General features: G+C 41.7%; 1 protein-coding gene across 1 annotated transcript in view; it reads right to left on the bottom strand.

The window, feature by feature from the left end:
• Positions 1 to 352: 352 nt before the first annotated feature.
• Positions 353 to 17,463, bottom strand: part of LOC144600887 (receptor expression-enhancing protein 3-like) — a 48,389-nt gene continuing 31,278 nt past the window's right edge. The window contains exons 4-8 of the mRNA XM_078412771.1: positions 16,801 to 16,921; positions 16,364 to 16,477; positions 13,710 to 13,857; positions 5,730 to 5,878; positions 353 to 1,353 (exon numbers count right to left, since the gene is read on the bottom strand). Coding sequence (XP_078268897.1) covers positions 1,288 to 1,353; positions 5,730 to 5,878; positions 13,710 to 13,857; positions 16,364 to 16,477; positions 16,801 to 16,921 — 598 coding nt within the window. The 3' untranslated portion in view covers positions 353 to 1,287. The remainder of the gene's footprint in view (positions 1,354 to 5,729; positions 5,879 to 13,709; positions 13,858 to 16,363; positions 16,478 to 16,800; positions 16,922 to 17,463) is intronic.

Raw genomic sequence — 17,463 nt, 5'->3', positions numbered from 1 at the left:
GATCCATACAGATAGTTTAGTTGAAATCCCATGTGTCGGCTTAATTAAATGCGTTAACTCAGGAGATCTGACAGTGACAAGAGCAGGAACTGTTCTTCTTGGGAGAGAAATCTTGTTTCGGACTAGCATCATCATCAACCCATAGGCCAGTCAAATGACATTATTTTGAACCCACAGAAAATTGAATGTCACTGCAAGAGAAATACTGACATGCAAAAAATGAAAATTTCTAAACTGCACATCTCATAAATGTGAAGTAAAATCATTAGTGCTTTGCATTGCATTCCCAGCCAATAAGTAGAAACTGTAGGCATTTATACAATCAAGACATTTTTAAAATTGTGACTGTCAGCACAACATTTATTACAATAAAAGCTTGAAGTCCGTGTACTAATATTGCAGCTCTGCTGCATTCTACATATCAAAATAAAGCTACAAAATGTATGTTAAAAATGTCTGTTAAAGTTTGAGAACGAGGTAAATAAAGTCACATACCAACACTTATCTGGACATCTGAACACCAAGGACACTAACATACTAGAATTCACAAGTCAATTACACCTAGTTCTAGCTACAAAATGTGCTCAATATATTCCATTTTTAAAAAAAGGTCGAAAGTTGGAAGATTTACAACTCACAACGACAGATATAAAATACCCCTAAAAGGCACCCATTAACATACAAAATTTATTTTAAAAAACATGCAAGTAGCATTTAAAAAAACTTGACCTTCAAAATACTAAATTATATTGCTTTTAACATATTAAACCTCTGAAGAATTCTAACTGAAACACACTTTACAAACGAGGCCAGAGTTCCTAAATCATCACAGAAAATGCGGTCATTAGTGTATTGAAAGAAAGTGCACGCTTGTATGACAAAAATATCCTTGTGATTTTTTTTTGGTTAAACCACAGCTCAAATTCAATGTTTCCACAAGCTTTTCTGCACTTCAGAATTCAAGCCCTTCAACACTTCTTCTCAAAATCTATTGTTAACCTTTCTCCCAAATTGAAACAATATATTACTCTTCCTGTTAATGATTCCAAATTATCAGTCAGTATAACACGTCATTTTTAGGACCTGTTGTCACAGGACAGCTATGAGAAATAGAGTCCTCAGTCATGGGCCAACTCAGCAGGATGTGTCAAGGCAACAAAGTCAGATATATATTATATATAGATAGGGACCAGCATTTCTTAGCGTTCTTGAAATTAAAAAAAAAATTATAAATCCAACAGCACATATTCAGCTGAAGTTATGAACAACAGGAATATCAAAAGAATTTTATCCTGTGATATAACTGCAAGGTAACTTCTTCTTGGATCTCAACTTCAGGGATCCATACCGGACCTAGAAAACAAAATAAAAAATAAAAATCAAGATCAACATTTGTTTAATGTATTTGAAAAAAACCCCACAAAAGTTCACAGAGTGCTGGAGTAATTCAGCGGGTCCGGCAGCATCTCTGGAGAACATGGACAGGTGGCCTTTCGGGTCGGGACAAACGACACGTATCTACATTCTCCAGAGAAGCTGTCTGATGTGCTGAGTTACTCTAGCTCTTTTTTAAAATCTGCAGTTCCTTGTTTCTACACACAAATAGGCGGCAAGGTGGCGCAGCGGTAGAGTTGCTGCCTTACAGCGCCGGACACCCGGGTTCGATCCGACTACGGGTGCTGTCTATACGGAGTTTGTATGTTCTCCAAAGACGCACAGGTTTGTAGGTTAATTGGCTTGGTGTATGTGCAAATTGCCCCTAGTATGTATAGGATAGTATTAATGTGCTGGTCAGTGCGGACTCAGTGGCCTGTTACTGCGCTGTATCTCTAAACTAAACAAATGTTCAATTTACAGCAAAAATAGTGAGTTTATAAATTATTAAGAGTTCATTCTTAATTTCCTCCAATCAATCATTCTTCAGAGCAGGTGCTGAGGAAATTGCTTGGAATGACACTACCAGTGAAACCAGAGAAGCAGACATTGTTCTCCATGAAGCAGAGCTGAAGGGATTAAACAAAGTGTCCAAGACCACTGAATTGGTAATAGATCTACTGGCAAGAGAGTTGGAAACAGATGACCCAGACTTCAGAGAATTGATGGAAGGACCAACGGAGTGATAACAAATAAAATTATTTTTAACTAAACAACAAACGTTAATCAATTGCAATATAATGCCTGAAAGGATGATGACATTTATTCTGACTAATGAGTAAATGGCTAATGCACATGAAAAATCAACAGCGGTTGTGAGGAATTCGATAATTAAGTGCCGACAAGGGCCTGATAGGTTGAATGGACTTCTGTACTGTGCATCTTGTCATGTTACAAGAGATACAAGATTAAATCAGGCAAAGGAGATTAATTTAATTTGGCATCATGTTCAGCATGGATAAAAGGTCTGTTTCTGTGCTGTACTGTTAGCGCTAAGAATTGTACGATTGTTCCAGAATATTACTTCCAATTAAATTTTGAAGAAAGGATGCAATGACAGATCCTAACCAATAGAATTCATCTCTAACACAATGTGTAGGAAGAACTGCAGATGCTGGTTTATACCGAAGATAGACCCAAAATGGTGGACCAAAACTGAACACAATACTCCAAACGTGGCCTCCCCAATGTCCTGCACAACCACAACATGATCTCCGAACTTCTATACTCAATAACTGATGTATGGCCAATGTACCCGAAAACGTATTTGACCACCCTATCTACCTGCGACGCTACATTCAAGGAACTATGTACCTGCACTCCTAGATCCTTCTGGTCTATAACACTCCACAGAGCCCTGCCATTCAGTGTGGGTCCTGCCCTGGTTAGAGTTCTCAAGATCCAACACCACACACTTCTCAGTATTAAACTCCATCAACCATTCCTCAGCTCACATGCCCAACCCATTAAGATCCTGCAGTTTTTGACAACCTTTACTATCTACAATACCACCCAATGTAGTGTCATCTGCAAATTTACTAATTATGCCTTGTACATTCTCATCCTAATCATTGATATAGATGACAAACGGCAATTGTCCCAGCGCCGAACATTGAGGCATACCACTAGTCACAGGCCTCCAGTCCAAAAAGCAACCTTCCAAAATCACCCTCTACTTCCTTCTATGAAGCTAATTCTCTATCCAGTCGGTTAGCTCTCCTTGGATACCATACGATCTAACCTTCCAGAGCAGCCTACCATGCAGAACCTTGTCAAACGTGTTGCTGAAATTCATATAGAAAACGTCTACAGCTCGGTTTTGGTCACATCTTCAAAAATCTCAATCGGAAACAGGAGACACAATCTCCCATGTACAAAAACCATGTTGACGATCCCTAATCAGCCCTTGTCCATCTTAATGCACGTATATCATGTCCCTCAGAATACTCTCGGATAAATCTCTGACCACTGATGTTAGACTCACTGGCCTATAGTTCCCAGGCTTTTCCTTGCAGCCCTTCTTAAATAGAGACACAACATTTTGCCACTCTCCAGTCTTCCTGCACCCAATTCATATTTAATGATGACTCATAAATCTTCACCAGAGCACCTACAATATCCTCTCTAGTTTCCCATAGCGTCCGCAGATATATCTGATCAGGCCCGGGAGATTTGTCTACCATACACATTTAGGACCTACAGCATCTCCTTGACTGTAATACCCTCAAGGTACTCCCATTGACTGTGTCAAGTTCCACAGTCCTCGTGTCTTTCTTCATGGTAAAAACAGAGGATTACTCATTGAGAAATACTATTGAGAACCTTGTCCATCTCCTGTGGCTCCACACAGAGTTGGCCACTTTGATTCCTGAGGAACCCTCTGGTTACCCTCCTTCCCTTAATGCACTTGGGATTATCCTTAATATTACCTGCCAGAGACATCTCGTGTTCTCTTTTTGCCCTCCTGTTTTCCTTTTTTAACAGCCTCCCCAGTTCCCGAAAACTCCTCCATTGAAACACGATCCCAGTTGCCCATATCTGCCCTATGCCTCCTTCCTATTCTTGACCAGAGCTTCAATTTCTCTCATCATACAAGCATCCTTACGTCCATCTGCCTTGCCCTTCATTCCAACAGGAACACGGAATAAGAACAGGAATACTTTATTGTCACATGTGACTAGGCACAGTGAAATTCTTTGCTTTCATACACAATGTATACAAAAAGCAGCCACCTACGGCGCTGACAAAGCACACCGGCTCCCTCTTTTGTCCCCCACCGCACAACCCCCCCCAACAGTTCCCCACACCGGCTCCCCATTGTCCTTTGACCCCCCCCCCCATATTGTCCATTGTTCTTCCTCACTGAGGTCCCCCCACGCTGGGTCCTCCATTGTTCTTCCCCTCCCCCTTCACGGTGGTACTCCACACTTTCATCGTCCGTCGACCATGGCTCGACCCGCGAGGCCTCACCGCCGTCAACGCCCCACTTCACGGCTCCATGGTGTCGATCTGGGCTCCAGCCGCGGGCTCCGTCAGCCGCTCCACTGACCCGGATGGCCCCTGCCCGGGCTTCTACGCGGCGATCCAGGAGGCATAGAGATCGATAAAGACCTCCGGCCGCGTTCCCAGTCCACATCCGCGGCCTGTTGGGAAGTCTTCTGGCCGCGCAGCCCTTCAGGAAGCCTTTATCTCTTTATTAGTCCTTTATCTCGTTTATAAATTAATCGCTGATTTTCTTCCCTCAACTTAGCATGTAGAAGGTTTTCTTTGTATTTCTTCCACTTCCCCGGTTGCACATTTCCAGGCATCATCAGCCCCGGGGCACTGACCCACTGACCCACAAAATTGACACTCGTTTCCTCGGTTGACTCATTCCTTACCATCCAAGCCACCCCCTACCCAGGTACTTTCCCCTGCAACCACAAGAGATGCAAAACCTGTCCCTGTACCACCTCCTTCTCCTCCCTCCAAGGATCCCAACAATCCTTCCAAGTGAGATAGAAGTGATGTGCATCTCCTCTAACTTCATCTACTGCATTGTCCATGCGTTGTTGGAAGATGCTCCTTGCCTCTGTGTGGTACTGTTAGCATGTTCATCAACTTTGTACTAAAAATCTGCAAAATCCAATTTTGCGAGGTGGTTCGTCAGCTTCTCTGCAGTCAGAGGATGGCAGCTTCAGTGGCTCAATGTGTCGATACACTGTTGATGAGCAGCCCAGGTTCATATCCCTGGGCTTGCAACTGCAATGTCCTGGACTCTTGTCAGGACACCTTTTAAAACATCCCACTTTCCAGACATTCCTTTTCCTTCAAACAACCTGCTCCAATCAATTTCAGCAAGTTCACGTCTAATGCAGCTCGAATCAACTCGAGCAAGTACCTGAGCAACTTCTTGGGTCTATTTGTTTCTCCCCCAATTCTTTCTTCAATTACCTTAAAATTTGCATCCTCCAATTTCCAATCTCCTGTCAGTTACTCTATCAGAAATCCTTAAGTGTGCCCCCTGATTTTGATTCCTTAGCCCTCTTTACTCCACGGAGATCAATCTTACCTGGAAACTAGTCATCTATTTGCACTGAAAACATCTCAACACCATTTAAAAAAGCAACTCAGTGAATCGAATCTAAAAATTTTGCCCTAACATTAAAACTCAAACATTTAGAATCAGCCTAATTGAAAATAAAACTTACCTGCAATACCTATACAATACAGACAAAAAAAGACAAAAAACCAAAGCAATACAATGACAGAGCACAAAAGGAAAGGTCGACAGTTACAGAACCATGATAAAATACCTCTTTACGATGACCTTTCCGTTTCATTTTAAGGCTCTGTGATCGCAGGAGATGCTTTTGTGTGACCAGCTCGTCGTCAGAATGAACGCTGTTCTGCTCAGCCTCTGATCGATCGTCACTGTCCACATCATCGTAATTTAAATGTTGGTCTAAGAGATTAAATGGCACATTAGTTAGCATATTCCCAACAATTGGTTTCATCAAACAAATTATGTTGCATGTAAAGTGTTTCCTGTCAATCGGGAAGAGGGGAAAAGATATACACAGAAAAAAGGTGAGATTCAGTGTTTAAAATGCATGAGCACCCATGAATCAACATGTGACAATTAAATGATTGTTCACCAGGGGGCAATAGCACCTCAGTAGTAGACTAAAGCTGACATACAGCTACATCTTCAGTTCAAAAGACTCAAGATTCAAGAGTGTTTAATTGTCATATGTACGGACAACGGAACAATGAAATTCTTGCGAAGATAGACACAAAATGCTGGAGTAACTCAGTGGGGTAAGCAGCATCTCTGGAGAGAAGGAATGGGTGACGTTTTGGGTCGAGACCCTTCTTCACCTTAGCTAGTCAGAAGAAGGGTCTCATGCTGAAACGTCACTCATTCCTTTGCTCCAGAGATGCTGCCTGTCCCACTGAATTACTCCAGCTTTTTTGTGTCTATCTTCAGTTTAAACCAGCATCTGCAGTTCCTTCCTACACAATGAAATTCTTGCAGCAGCATAAAAGGCTTGTAGACAAAATACACAGATAACATATACACAAAACATTTTCATTACATTAATAACCGCAATATTAGAGCCAACAAAACTAAAGTTACAATTTTTATATAAATCTGTGCTTTGTATGCCGTTAGCAGCCTACTGTTTTAAATTGTATTTTTGTTTAGACATGTTTGTTCTTGTGGAAAGTACTTTGGGCTGCATTCAATTGCTTGAAAAGTGCTATATAAATAAAGTTATTATTATCGTTAGTGCAACCAAAGGAAGACCACGGTTCACAAATTAAAAGCAATAGATGGAGAAGGGGGCAGAAAGAGGTGATCCAAAGCATGCGATTTATTATTCCCTTTTATACCAATTCTAAATCACCCCTATATTATTATCAAAGGTCAAAAGAATTTATCCACTGAAGCATTCATCATTCTAACAGATGAAGAGTGTAAATCTCCACCACCGTCATACCAGGGTACACTTCAATGGAAAATGAACCTTTTTTTTTTTACTTTGGTGCCTCTTTTTTTGTATACACACACACACATACACACTTGATCAGTAGAGCAAATGCCTGTTGCTTACAGTGAACAAACACTGGGTCTCATTTAACAGAGATTGCCTCAGAGAGAAAAAAAGGTGGGAACAAATGGGATTCTTCTCACGTTGGTAACTAGTGGGCGACCACAGGGGGGCAGTTTGTGGACCTCAACTAATCCCAATCAACATAAATGATTTGAATGTGAGATTCTCTCCAGAGATGCTACTTGTCCCACTGAGTTACTCCAGCTTTTTGTGTCTATCTTTGATTTAAACCAGTATCTGCAGTTCCTTCCTACACACATGGTTAATCAACAATCAGGCTTGGATAGAGTGGATGTGGAGAGGATGTTTCCACCAGTGGGAGGGTCTGGGACCAGAGGTCATATCCTGAGAATTAAAGGACATTCCTTTTGGAAGGAGATGAGGAGGAATTTCTTTAGTCTGAGGGTTGTGAATCTGCAGTGATTCATTGCCACAGAAGGCTGCGGAGGCCAATTCAATGGATATTTTTAAGGCAGAAGTAGATAGATTCTTGGATAGTACAGGTATCGGGGGTTATATGGAGAAGGCAGAAGAATGGGGTTCGGAAGGAGAGATAGGTCGGCCATGATTGAATTGCGGAGTAGACTTGATGGGCCGGAAGGTCTAATTCTGCTCCGATCGCTTATGAATCAACTGTAACATTCTCGCATTTGCTAATGACACAAAACCAAGTGGGAATGCGAGTTCAGATGAGGATGCAAAGAGGCTTCAAGGCGATAGAGACATGTTGAACGAATGAGTAACAGTACGGCAAATGGAGTACAATGTGCAAAAACATGCAGTTAATCACTTTGGTGGAGAAAACAAATGCTGAGTATTTCTTACGTGGTGAATTGTTGAAGTTCAAAGCTAACTTGGTGTCCGAGTACACAAGTCGCTAAGAGTTAGCATGCAGGTTAAGCAGGCAATTATGATGACAAATTATATACTGTTTTTTATTGCAAGACAATCTGAGTGCAGAGTAAAGTTGTTTTGCAAAATTGTAGAAAGGCCTTGATGAAATCACACACGGAATACTGTGTGCAAATTTTAATCTCCTTAACCAACCATAACAAGAATACATTTACTTTTGAATACAGCAAAAATTCAGCCCGATGGTTCCTGGCATGGTAGGTTAGGCAAATGGGGAGACTGGAGAAGCTAGGTCTCTATTCTTCATATTTTAGAAGAATGAGAGGTAACATCATTTAAACATACAAAATTCTTAAGAAGTAGACACAAAAAGCTGGAGTAACTCAGCGGGACCCAAAAAGTCACCTATTCCTTCTCTCCAGAGATGCTGCCTGTCCCGCTGAGTTACTCCAGCTTTTTGTGTCTTCGGTTTAAACCAGCATCTGCAGTTCCTTCCTACAAAATTCTTAAGAGGATTTGATCAGGTGGATATATTACTCCCAGACAAGACTACAAGTAGGAATGGGTCGACTCGGCTGGGCGGCACGGTGTGTCGCAGCGGTACAGTTGCTGCCTTACAGCGAATGCAGCGCCGGAGACTCAGGTTCGATCCTGACTACGGGCGTCATCTGTACAGAGTTTGTACATTCTCCCCTTGACCTGCGTGGGTTTTCTCCGAGATCTTCGGTTTCCTCCCACACTCCAAAGACGTACAGGTATGTAGGTTAATTGACTGGGTAAATGTAAAAATTGTCCCTAGTGTGTGTCGGATAGTGTTAATGTGCAGGGATCGCTGGGCGGCGCGGACTCGATGGGCCGAAGGGCCTGTTTCCGCGTTGTATCTCTAAAAATATTTACTGAAATTTAGAAGGATGAGAGATCTTATAGAAACATGTACAATTCTTAAGGGATTGGACAGCTAGATGTAGGAAAAATGTTCCCGATGTTGGGGGAGTCCAGAACCAGGAGTCATAGTTTAAGAATAAGGGGTAGGTAGGCCACTTACAACTGAGATGAGGAAAAACTTTTTCACCCAGAGAGCTGTGAATTTGTGCAATACAACACTAAATATACATATAAAAATACAGGTGCCAAGGACACAATTAAATTTCCATGAGAGAGAAATGCTTACTTTCTATTTTTAGTAACTGTGAAAAAAAATTGAAATTAGTTTGATCCACGTGGGAGAGGATGCTTATCATTTCCTGCATCAAATTTCAATGAGTCTTCTCAGACATAATCCTACAAGTCTGTTCTTTCCTGAGCCACCCTTCATCCACAAATTTCTCTTCTTCAGCAACGAATATCCCTTGTTCAGGAACTGAACAACCTGCTCTAGTGACATTAAGGGATATATACTGTCCTAGACACCAGGAATAACATCCCTACTCAGCTCCAATAAAGTGGGTGGATTTGTATTAACTTCAACAAAAATCAGTGTTGGGAGGTGAATGTTTAATACAGTTAATATGAATATTAATACAATACAATACAATACAATATATCTTTATTGTCATTGTACCCAGGGGTACAACGAGATTGGGAATGCGCCTCCCATACGATGCAATAATTTAAGTAATTTAGACAACAGCAATCCAACGAAACGAAACAATTGTAACAGTTTTAGACAGGGTAAAGTGCAAGTTGATCTATGCGTTGTGGCCATCCGGCTCAGCAGGACCGGTTCATAGCATCTATGGCCCTGGGGATGAAGCTGTTCCTGAGTCTGGAGGTGCGGGCGTAGAAGGCCTTGTATCGTCTGCCCGATGGAAGGAGTTCGAACAGACTGTTGCAGGGGTGTGAAGAGTCTTTGTGGATGCTGGTGGCTTTTCTGAGGCATCGTGTGTTGTAGATGCCCTCCAAGTCTGGTAGCTGTGTTCCGATGGCCCTCTGAGCTCTATGGACTACCCGCTGTAGAGCTTTCCTTTCTGCCTCAGTGCAGCTGAGGTACCACACAGGGATGCCATGCGTAAGGATGCTCTCTATGGTGCAGCGGTAGAAGGTCGTCAGCAGCTGTTGGGTTAGACCAGACTTTTTCAGTGTTCTTAAGTAGAACAGTCTTTGTTGTGCCTTCTTGACCAGCGCAGCAGTGTTATTGGACCATGTTAGGTCCTCCGAAATGTGAGTGCCCAGAAACATGAAGCTGGACACTCTCTCCACACTGTCCCCGTTGATAGAGATCGGGGCATATTCCCCGTTATGTGACCTACGGAAGTTGATGATCAGCTCCTTGGTCTTGGTGGTATTTAGGGACAGGTTGTTATCCGAGCACCAGTCCGCCAGGTTCTGCACCTCCCCTCTATAGTTTGTTTCATCCCCGTTGGTGATAAGCCCGATCACCGTTGTGTCGTCTGCAAACTTGACAATGGTGTTGGTGTCGAATGCAGGAACACAGTCGTGTGTGAAGAGGGAGTAGAGCATGAGGCTCAGAACACAGTCCTGTGGTGCGCCGGTACTCAGGGTGATAGTGGAGGACAGGTGCGGGCCCATTCTCACTGCCTGCGGTCGTTCCAGCAGGCAGTCCAGGATCCAGTCACATAATGACGAGCTGAGGCCTAGCTGGTGGAGTTTGGTGATGAGCTTGGCGGGGATGACCGTGTTGAAGGCGGAGCTATAGTCTATGAATAGCATCCTCACGTACATGCCCTGTCTCTCTAGGTGAATCAGGACAGTGTGAAGAGCCAGAGAGATGGCGTCCTCTGTGGATCTATTTGCCCTGTATGCAAATTGATGTGGGTCCAGTGAGTCAGGGATGCTGGATTTGATGTGTGAGAGGACCAGCCTCTCAAAGCACTTCATGACTATCAGCGTTAGGGCAACCGGGCGGTAGTCGTTCAGGTTGGAGATCTTTGCTTTTTTCGGCACCGGAACTATGATAGCCGACTTCAGGCACTTGGGGACCGTAGCCAGAGATAATGACAGGTTAAAGATCCTGGTGAATACCTCAGCCAGCTGTTCAGCACAGTCCTTCAGTACCCTTCCTTGAACTCCATCCGGTCCAGCAGCCTTGCGTGGGTTGACCCTTTGCAGAGCGCGTTGTACCTCCTGTGTGCTCAGTTGCAAGACCTGTCCCACCACCTCGGCTGGGGTTCTTTCACTCAAGGTGGTTTTGCCAGTTTCAAAGCGGGCAAAGAAGGTGTTAAGCTCGTTGGTCAGTGCCATATCGCTGTGGGGGCAGGCAGGGCTGCTCTTGTAGCCAGTAATGTCCCTGACACCCTGCCACATGCTTCTGGTGTCCGTGGTGTTGAAGTGGTCTTCCACCCGTTGCCTGTGGGTGTCTTTGGCCCTTTTAATACCTTTGTTCAGGTGTGATCTGGCAACACTGTATGCTGAAGTGTCACCAGATTTAAAGGCATTGTTGCGTGCCCTCAGCAGGTTCTGTACCTCCTTGTTGATCCAGGGTTTCCGGTTTGGGAACATCTTTATCTCCTTGTCCTCCGTGACATTCTCCACACAGCAGTTGATGTAGGAGAGCACAGTGGATGCGTATTCCTCCAAGTCTACCTCTGAACCGTAGGTGGCCTGTTGTGCAAACAGGTCCCAGTCGGTGCGATCAAAGCAGTCCTGGAGTTGTAGGGTGGCATCCTCGGGCCATATTTTGACCGTCTTTATTGTGGGTTTGGTCTTGCGGATGAGGGATTTGTATGCGGGCAGTAGAAACTGTGAGAGGTGATCGGATTGTCCCAGGGGTGGGCAGGGGAGAGCTCTGCAGGCGTCCTTTACATTGGTGTACACCTTATCCAGTGTGTTTGAGCCCCTGTATGACCTACCACAGTATGGCCTTTTCTCATTGATGTACTGAAGAGTCAACCTAGATTGTTGTACTCAAGCCTCAAGAGGGACTCGAACCCAAAATCTTTTTATTCAGAGGGAGGAAAACAGACCCAAAGCTGACAAAATAGAGGCAATATTCACAGCAATGAAGTCATTTTCCGGGAGCATGAAAAGCTGTTGTCTGACAAAGGATTCTCCATCCCAAGCACAGCCATTTTAAGTGGGAAAGAAGGTTTTCCTTCTTTCACTACCAATTTCCACTACCACAATCAATAAAAAGTGCTGCTGTAAATAATTTAAGACACACATTACCATAACTACATGATTTAATTAAAATCTGCAATAACACCTAACTTCGCAGATATTAAGACTGAGAATGCATATATTCCTGGTTCAAAATTAAGCACTACAAAATAGAATAAATTAAGAATTATGCCCAGCAAGTCACCTCCAGCCTACCCCAACCACATGCTTATCCAAGTTAACCAAAGGTCTAATTCTCATATTTGGGATCTGTAGTTTGAGAAACTGTGAACAATCCAATAGCAATTATGCTTTGATCATAAACTGATACAAAATCAAATATAACCACCAACATAGAAACACATTAAGGCAGAGCATTCAGTCCCCTACCCAATTTTCTCTATACCCATGATTATGTAGCCAGACACAATTCCAATGCCATCTTTAAATTCTAAGACAATGTCACTGTTGTTAAGCAAATAACAGGTAACGATGTGTCAGATTACAGGAGAGATTGAAAATTGAATTGAATGGTGCCAGAACAATAAATAATCTTGTTCTCAATGTTGGCAAGATCAAGGAGCTGATTGAATGTGTAGGAAGGAACTGCAGATGTTGATTTAAATCTAAGATAGACCAAAAAAAAGCTGGAGTAACTCAGCAGGACAGGCAGCGTCTCTGGAAAAAATGGGTGATGTTTTTGCACGAGCAGAAGGGTCTCGACCCGAAACATCACCCATTCCTTCTCTCCAGAGACCCTGCCTGTCCTGCGGAGTTATTCCAGCTTTTTGTGTCTACCAAGCAGCTGACTGTTGACTTCAGGAGGGGAAAGCCAGGGATCGAGGAACTAGTCTTCATTGATGGGAAGGTGGTGGAGCAAGTCAAAAGTTTCAAGTTTCTGGGTGTGCATATCTCTGAGGATCTGTCCTGGGCCCAGCACATCAATGCAAGCACAAAGAAAACTCATTAGCCCCTCTACTTCCTTGGAAGATTGAGGAGATTTGGTATATTGATGAATACTCCATCGATCTTCTGCAGGTGTAGAGAGCATTATGGACTGGTTGCATCACGGCCTGGTTCAGCAATTCGAACACACAAGAACAAAGGAGGCTATCGAGAGTGATAGACACTGGCCGGTGCATCACAGATTGCCGACATTCCCAAATTCAAAGAGATCTACAAGAGGCAATGCCTCAGAAAAACAGCCAATGTCAAAGACCCACACGACCCTGGCCGCACTCTCATTTCACTATTACCATGGGGAAAAAAGGTGTAGGACCCTGAAAATTGTGACTACCAGGTTTAAAACCAACTTCTTCCCAGCAACTATCAGACACTTGAACACTCCACAACACTAATCTCAGCTACTATAATCTTCCATGGATCGTGTCTTTGATTGCAGTACAGACGGAGGTTTTTGCACTATTCTGGTTACCTAGTATTATGGTTATTAATTGATTGTTACATGTTGTTTACTGTTAACCTGCAGCAAGTAAGAATTTTGTTGTTCCGTTGTCGGTACATATGACAATTAAAACACTCTTGATTGGAATCTCTCTTCAGAATAAAACCTTAGAAAGTCCAATATCTTAGTTACTTCTCTCCTTCCTCGTGGCCCCCTTCCACCCTATAATCCACCCTGAATGAACCAGAAATCCACCAGGCTTGATATTTCTCAGGACCAGATTCACTGCTTAGTTTTCTGAAAAATATCGAGTTGTACAAACATTGCATCACTTTGCGGAAAGTTTTGCGCTTTTAATTACTTACTGAAGTCCTCTCTGGGCAAATGTTTTGCCTTCTTTCTGGTATCTGCACCACCAGTTAAGGAACGGTGTCCTACTGGCTCATCACCTTGTATGGTTGTTAGGTCATGCATACTTAAACTCCTCAGCTTTTCAGTAATTGCACCTTGACTCTGCACAGAAAAAAAAGATCAAAAGTGATGTTATGCATCAATTGCAAAAATAAAAATCTTCCTTTGTCCTCAATTGGGTGTGATGAGCATCAAACAGGAAAAACTAAGAAAGTGCCAGTTTTACTTCCTCTGTTTTAAATGAACCCTTGTTGAAAGGGGTATTACACTGAGATTACAATCTCAAATTGATGGTGGGGAGGGGGGGGTAATAAAGTATATTTGGCTATACTCCAATTACTATTCAGGGACTACTGAATTTTACACAAATCAGCACCAGTTGGGAATAGTTCAGAAATTATATGTTCTGGCTTTTGAGGTCAAATATCCAACTGCATCAGCACCCAGGTTCCTTTTCTGTGGAATATGCATATTCAACAAAGGGGTAACCACCACTGCCATAACGTACGTCAAACATTAGAGGCATAGAATCATAGAATATGCAAACTGGCCCTTTGCTCCATCTGGTCCATGTTAACCAAGATGTTGACTAAGCTAGTCATATTTCCCATCATTTGACCACATGCCTCTAAACGTTTTCAATGTACCTGTCGAAATGTCATTTAAATGTTATTATTGTGCCTTTTTCCTCTGGCAGCTCATTCCATACACCCACCACCCTCTGAAGGGAAAAGTTGTCTCTCAGGCTCCTATGTTTCCATTCTCACCATAAATCTATGCCCTCGAGTTCTTCATTCCCATCCCTTGAGGAAAAGACTATGTATTCAATCTATCAATTCTTTCCCCCAGCCCCCCCCCCCATGATTATATACACTACAAAATCACCCCTTAGCCTCCTGCGTTCAAAGGAATAAAGTCTAAGCCTGCCCAATCTCTCCCTATAGCTCAGGACCTAGTGTTCTGGCAAATCTTTTCTGCACCCTTTTCAGATGAGTGGTATTTTTGTTCTTTGAGTACATCAATACAAACGAAGATAGACTAATCTTGGCTAAAAGAATTTTGGCTAAAAATAGTTTCAGAACTTTTTCATGAATCGTCTGGCAACGTACGAAACAGTGGAATTCAACACAATGAAGCTCACATTAAACAGCCACCTTCCCCCCCCCACAAATATTCTAAACCAGGTATCAATAACTTAAAAAAATGAAAGAAAGATGAGCACAAGCAACAAGGCGGCAGCATATTTGCATGCAATTTTTCTTCTGTTAACATCGTTAAGATGATCGAAGTACTTATAGGTAAAAAGCAGGAGCCAAGTTCTGTTCCTTTTTTTTAAAACTAGCTTTATGATGACAAGGTAAACAAGGAACAGTACTGTCATGTTCATAGTGAGCACAAGAGGTTGAACTTCAAAACAGTTTTGAATGGTTTAAGTGGGAAATTACAAATCATTTAAAAACTAGCACTAAAATTTGAAACTTAAGTATTTTCCACTCAGAAAAATAAAGTCCAAAATAGATGCTGACCACAGAAAGGTTGGGTTATACATCAGGTCGGGGACTTGCACTTATTGTCAGATTGCTGCAAAAAGACTTCAGGTTCCAACACAAAATCAGTACTATTTACAACAGTGCTGCAGTTTATATTTCACATATGATGGTAACAACTTTTTAAAATCATTTTTACAAGTCATCACACATTATTAAATTTTTGGATTGTTAATCATCATAAATTGTTTTCAAAATCTGTTTGAAACCTAAAAATTGTATTAACAAAAAGACAGAAATAATTAAGCCCCTATGATACCCTTCAGATGAACATGCCATTAATAGCTTCAAAAGCCAACATTACAATTATATTTTTTTATAGGAATCATCCTAAAAAAAACCCACAAATTTAAGGGGACAATAAGTTAATTAGTAGTGCATTCATCCTTAGCTTATAAAAAAATATGTAGCTACAGCAGTTATCCATTGATGCCAACAGTCTCATTACCTCAACTCGATTGGGCCAGTACAACAGCAGAAAGCTGAGTAATTATCCTGCAAAACAGTTTGCAAGTATAGGCAAGAGAGAGCAATATCAAAGTTAGAATTAAGACAGAAGGGAAACGACAAGTCAGAGAAGAACTTAATATTTTACATAAAATGCAATTCAGAATTAAAATTTAGTGGCTTTGAACCACATTTTCAAATGTGCATTAACTCTTGGACTATAAAAGAGGTTTTATAAAGACATCCAATATTTAAAATGTAAAGTTACTAAAAGAAAACCAAAGCTGCTTTGGGGATAAGACACGTGGAAATGTTCTACTATTTTCAATAGGTTTTTTTGCATTCCACTTTAACAATACATATTTGTAAAACAGGTCTAATGCATGATAAGGCAGTGTATTATTGTTTCTTTCATTGTGTCACACATACGTCTGGGCATGTGCTGAAAAGACATGCAATAAACCATATATGTTCACAAAATGCAAAGGAAAGTACGTAGAATGCATTCTGTAAACCTCCCCAAAATTTTATAAAATTCAGACCTACAACACGTTGGGATTTCTGCAAGGATTTAGGCCAGGTCTTTAAATCGGGGCAAAACACGCAGTACTCACCTTTACTGCAGCCGTCACAGCAGCAGTTGCAGCTAGGTTTAGACCTTGCCTTCCAAATTTCACCATTGTATCATAGCTTCGATCTTTAGCTTGGCTAATATACTCATCAATCTCCTGAAGCAAACATAAACACAATGTACAGATTAATTTTATCATTAATCTTTTAGAGTATGTTTCTCAGTGCACAATATCAATATACTCACATTTAATAAATGTGGGTTATTTTGTGACAGAATTGTTTTTTCCAAAATACAAGGTACAGGATAAGTGTTACTGACAATATTGAGAGAACAATGAAAGCAGCATCTTTATATATCTCAGGACTATGCCAGAGTCAATCCGATACTTATGAAATCTGATCATAAATAGCATAGTTAAAGTGGGATCAACTTAAAACTGAAACCATGGTTAGAAGTTACAACAGCAGGATCACTTACTGTCTCACGGGAGGAAAGAAGAGGGTGTAGAAACTTTCTGTAAAGTACACCTGCACCTCGTGTGTATGGAGACAGCAACCAAATAACAAATGCAACTTTAAGTTCATAGTACAGTGGAAACCTGCAAACAAAGACAAACAGTTGTAAAGCTACATATAATGCAATTAGCTCAGTTTAATATGCTCTTAGTCGCTTGAATAAACTAGAAATAAACTTTGTTTCCAATCATCTATTCCAAACCAGTACATTTCTGTAAAACTGTTAGAGTTGTAGAGTGATCCCTTTTAACTCTTCCCATCAATATATCTGTTTAAATACTTTTAGAAAGTTGTAGTTATATCCACTTCTATAGGTTCCTCTGGCAGCTCAATCTAGGTATGATCTCTCCTCTCTCACCTCAAGTCTATACCCTCTAATTTTAGAATCCTGGGGAAAAAACTGAGCGTTCACTTTATCAATGCCTCTTGTGATTTTATATATTTCAATAAGGCCAACCCCTCAACTCTCACATTACAAAAAAATGCTACAGCCTATCCATATAACTCATGCTCCAAGTCCAGATAACAACTCGTGAATCTCTTCTGCACCTTTAAATTAGGTGCAGCCTGAATAAATAATGACACATTAATGACATCCTTTCTGTAGCTGGGCAACCAGAACAGC

Source organism: Rhinoraja longicauda, chromosome 16, assembly GCF_053455715.1.
Source record: "Rhinoraja longicauda isolate Sanriku21f chromosome 16, sRhiLon1.1, whole genome shotgun sequence".
Lineage (NCBI taxonomy): Eukaryota > Metazoa > Chordata > Chondrichthyes > Rajiformes > Arhynchobatidae > Rhinoraja > Rhinoraja longicauda.
Note: the sequence above shows the minus strand (reverse complement) of the source record. Positions and strands in the feature narration are given on the sequence as shown.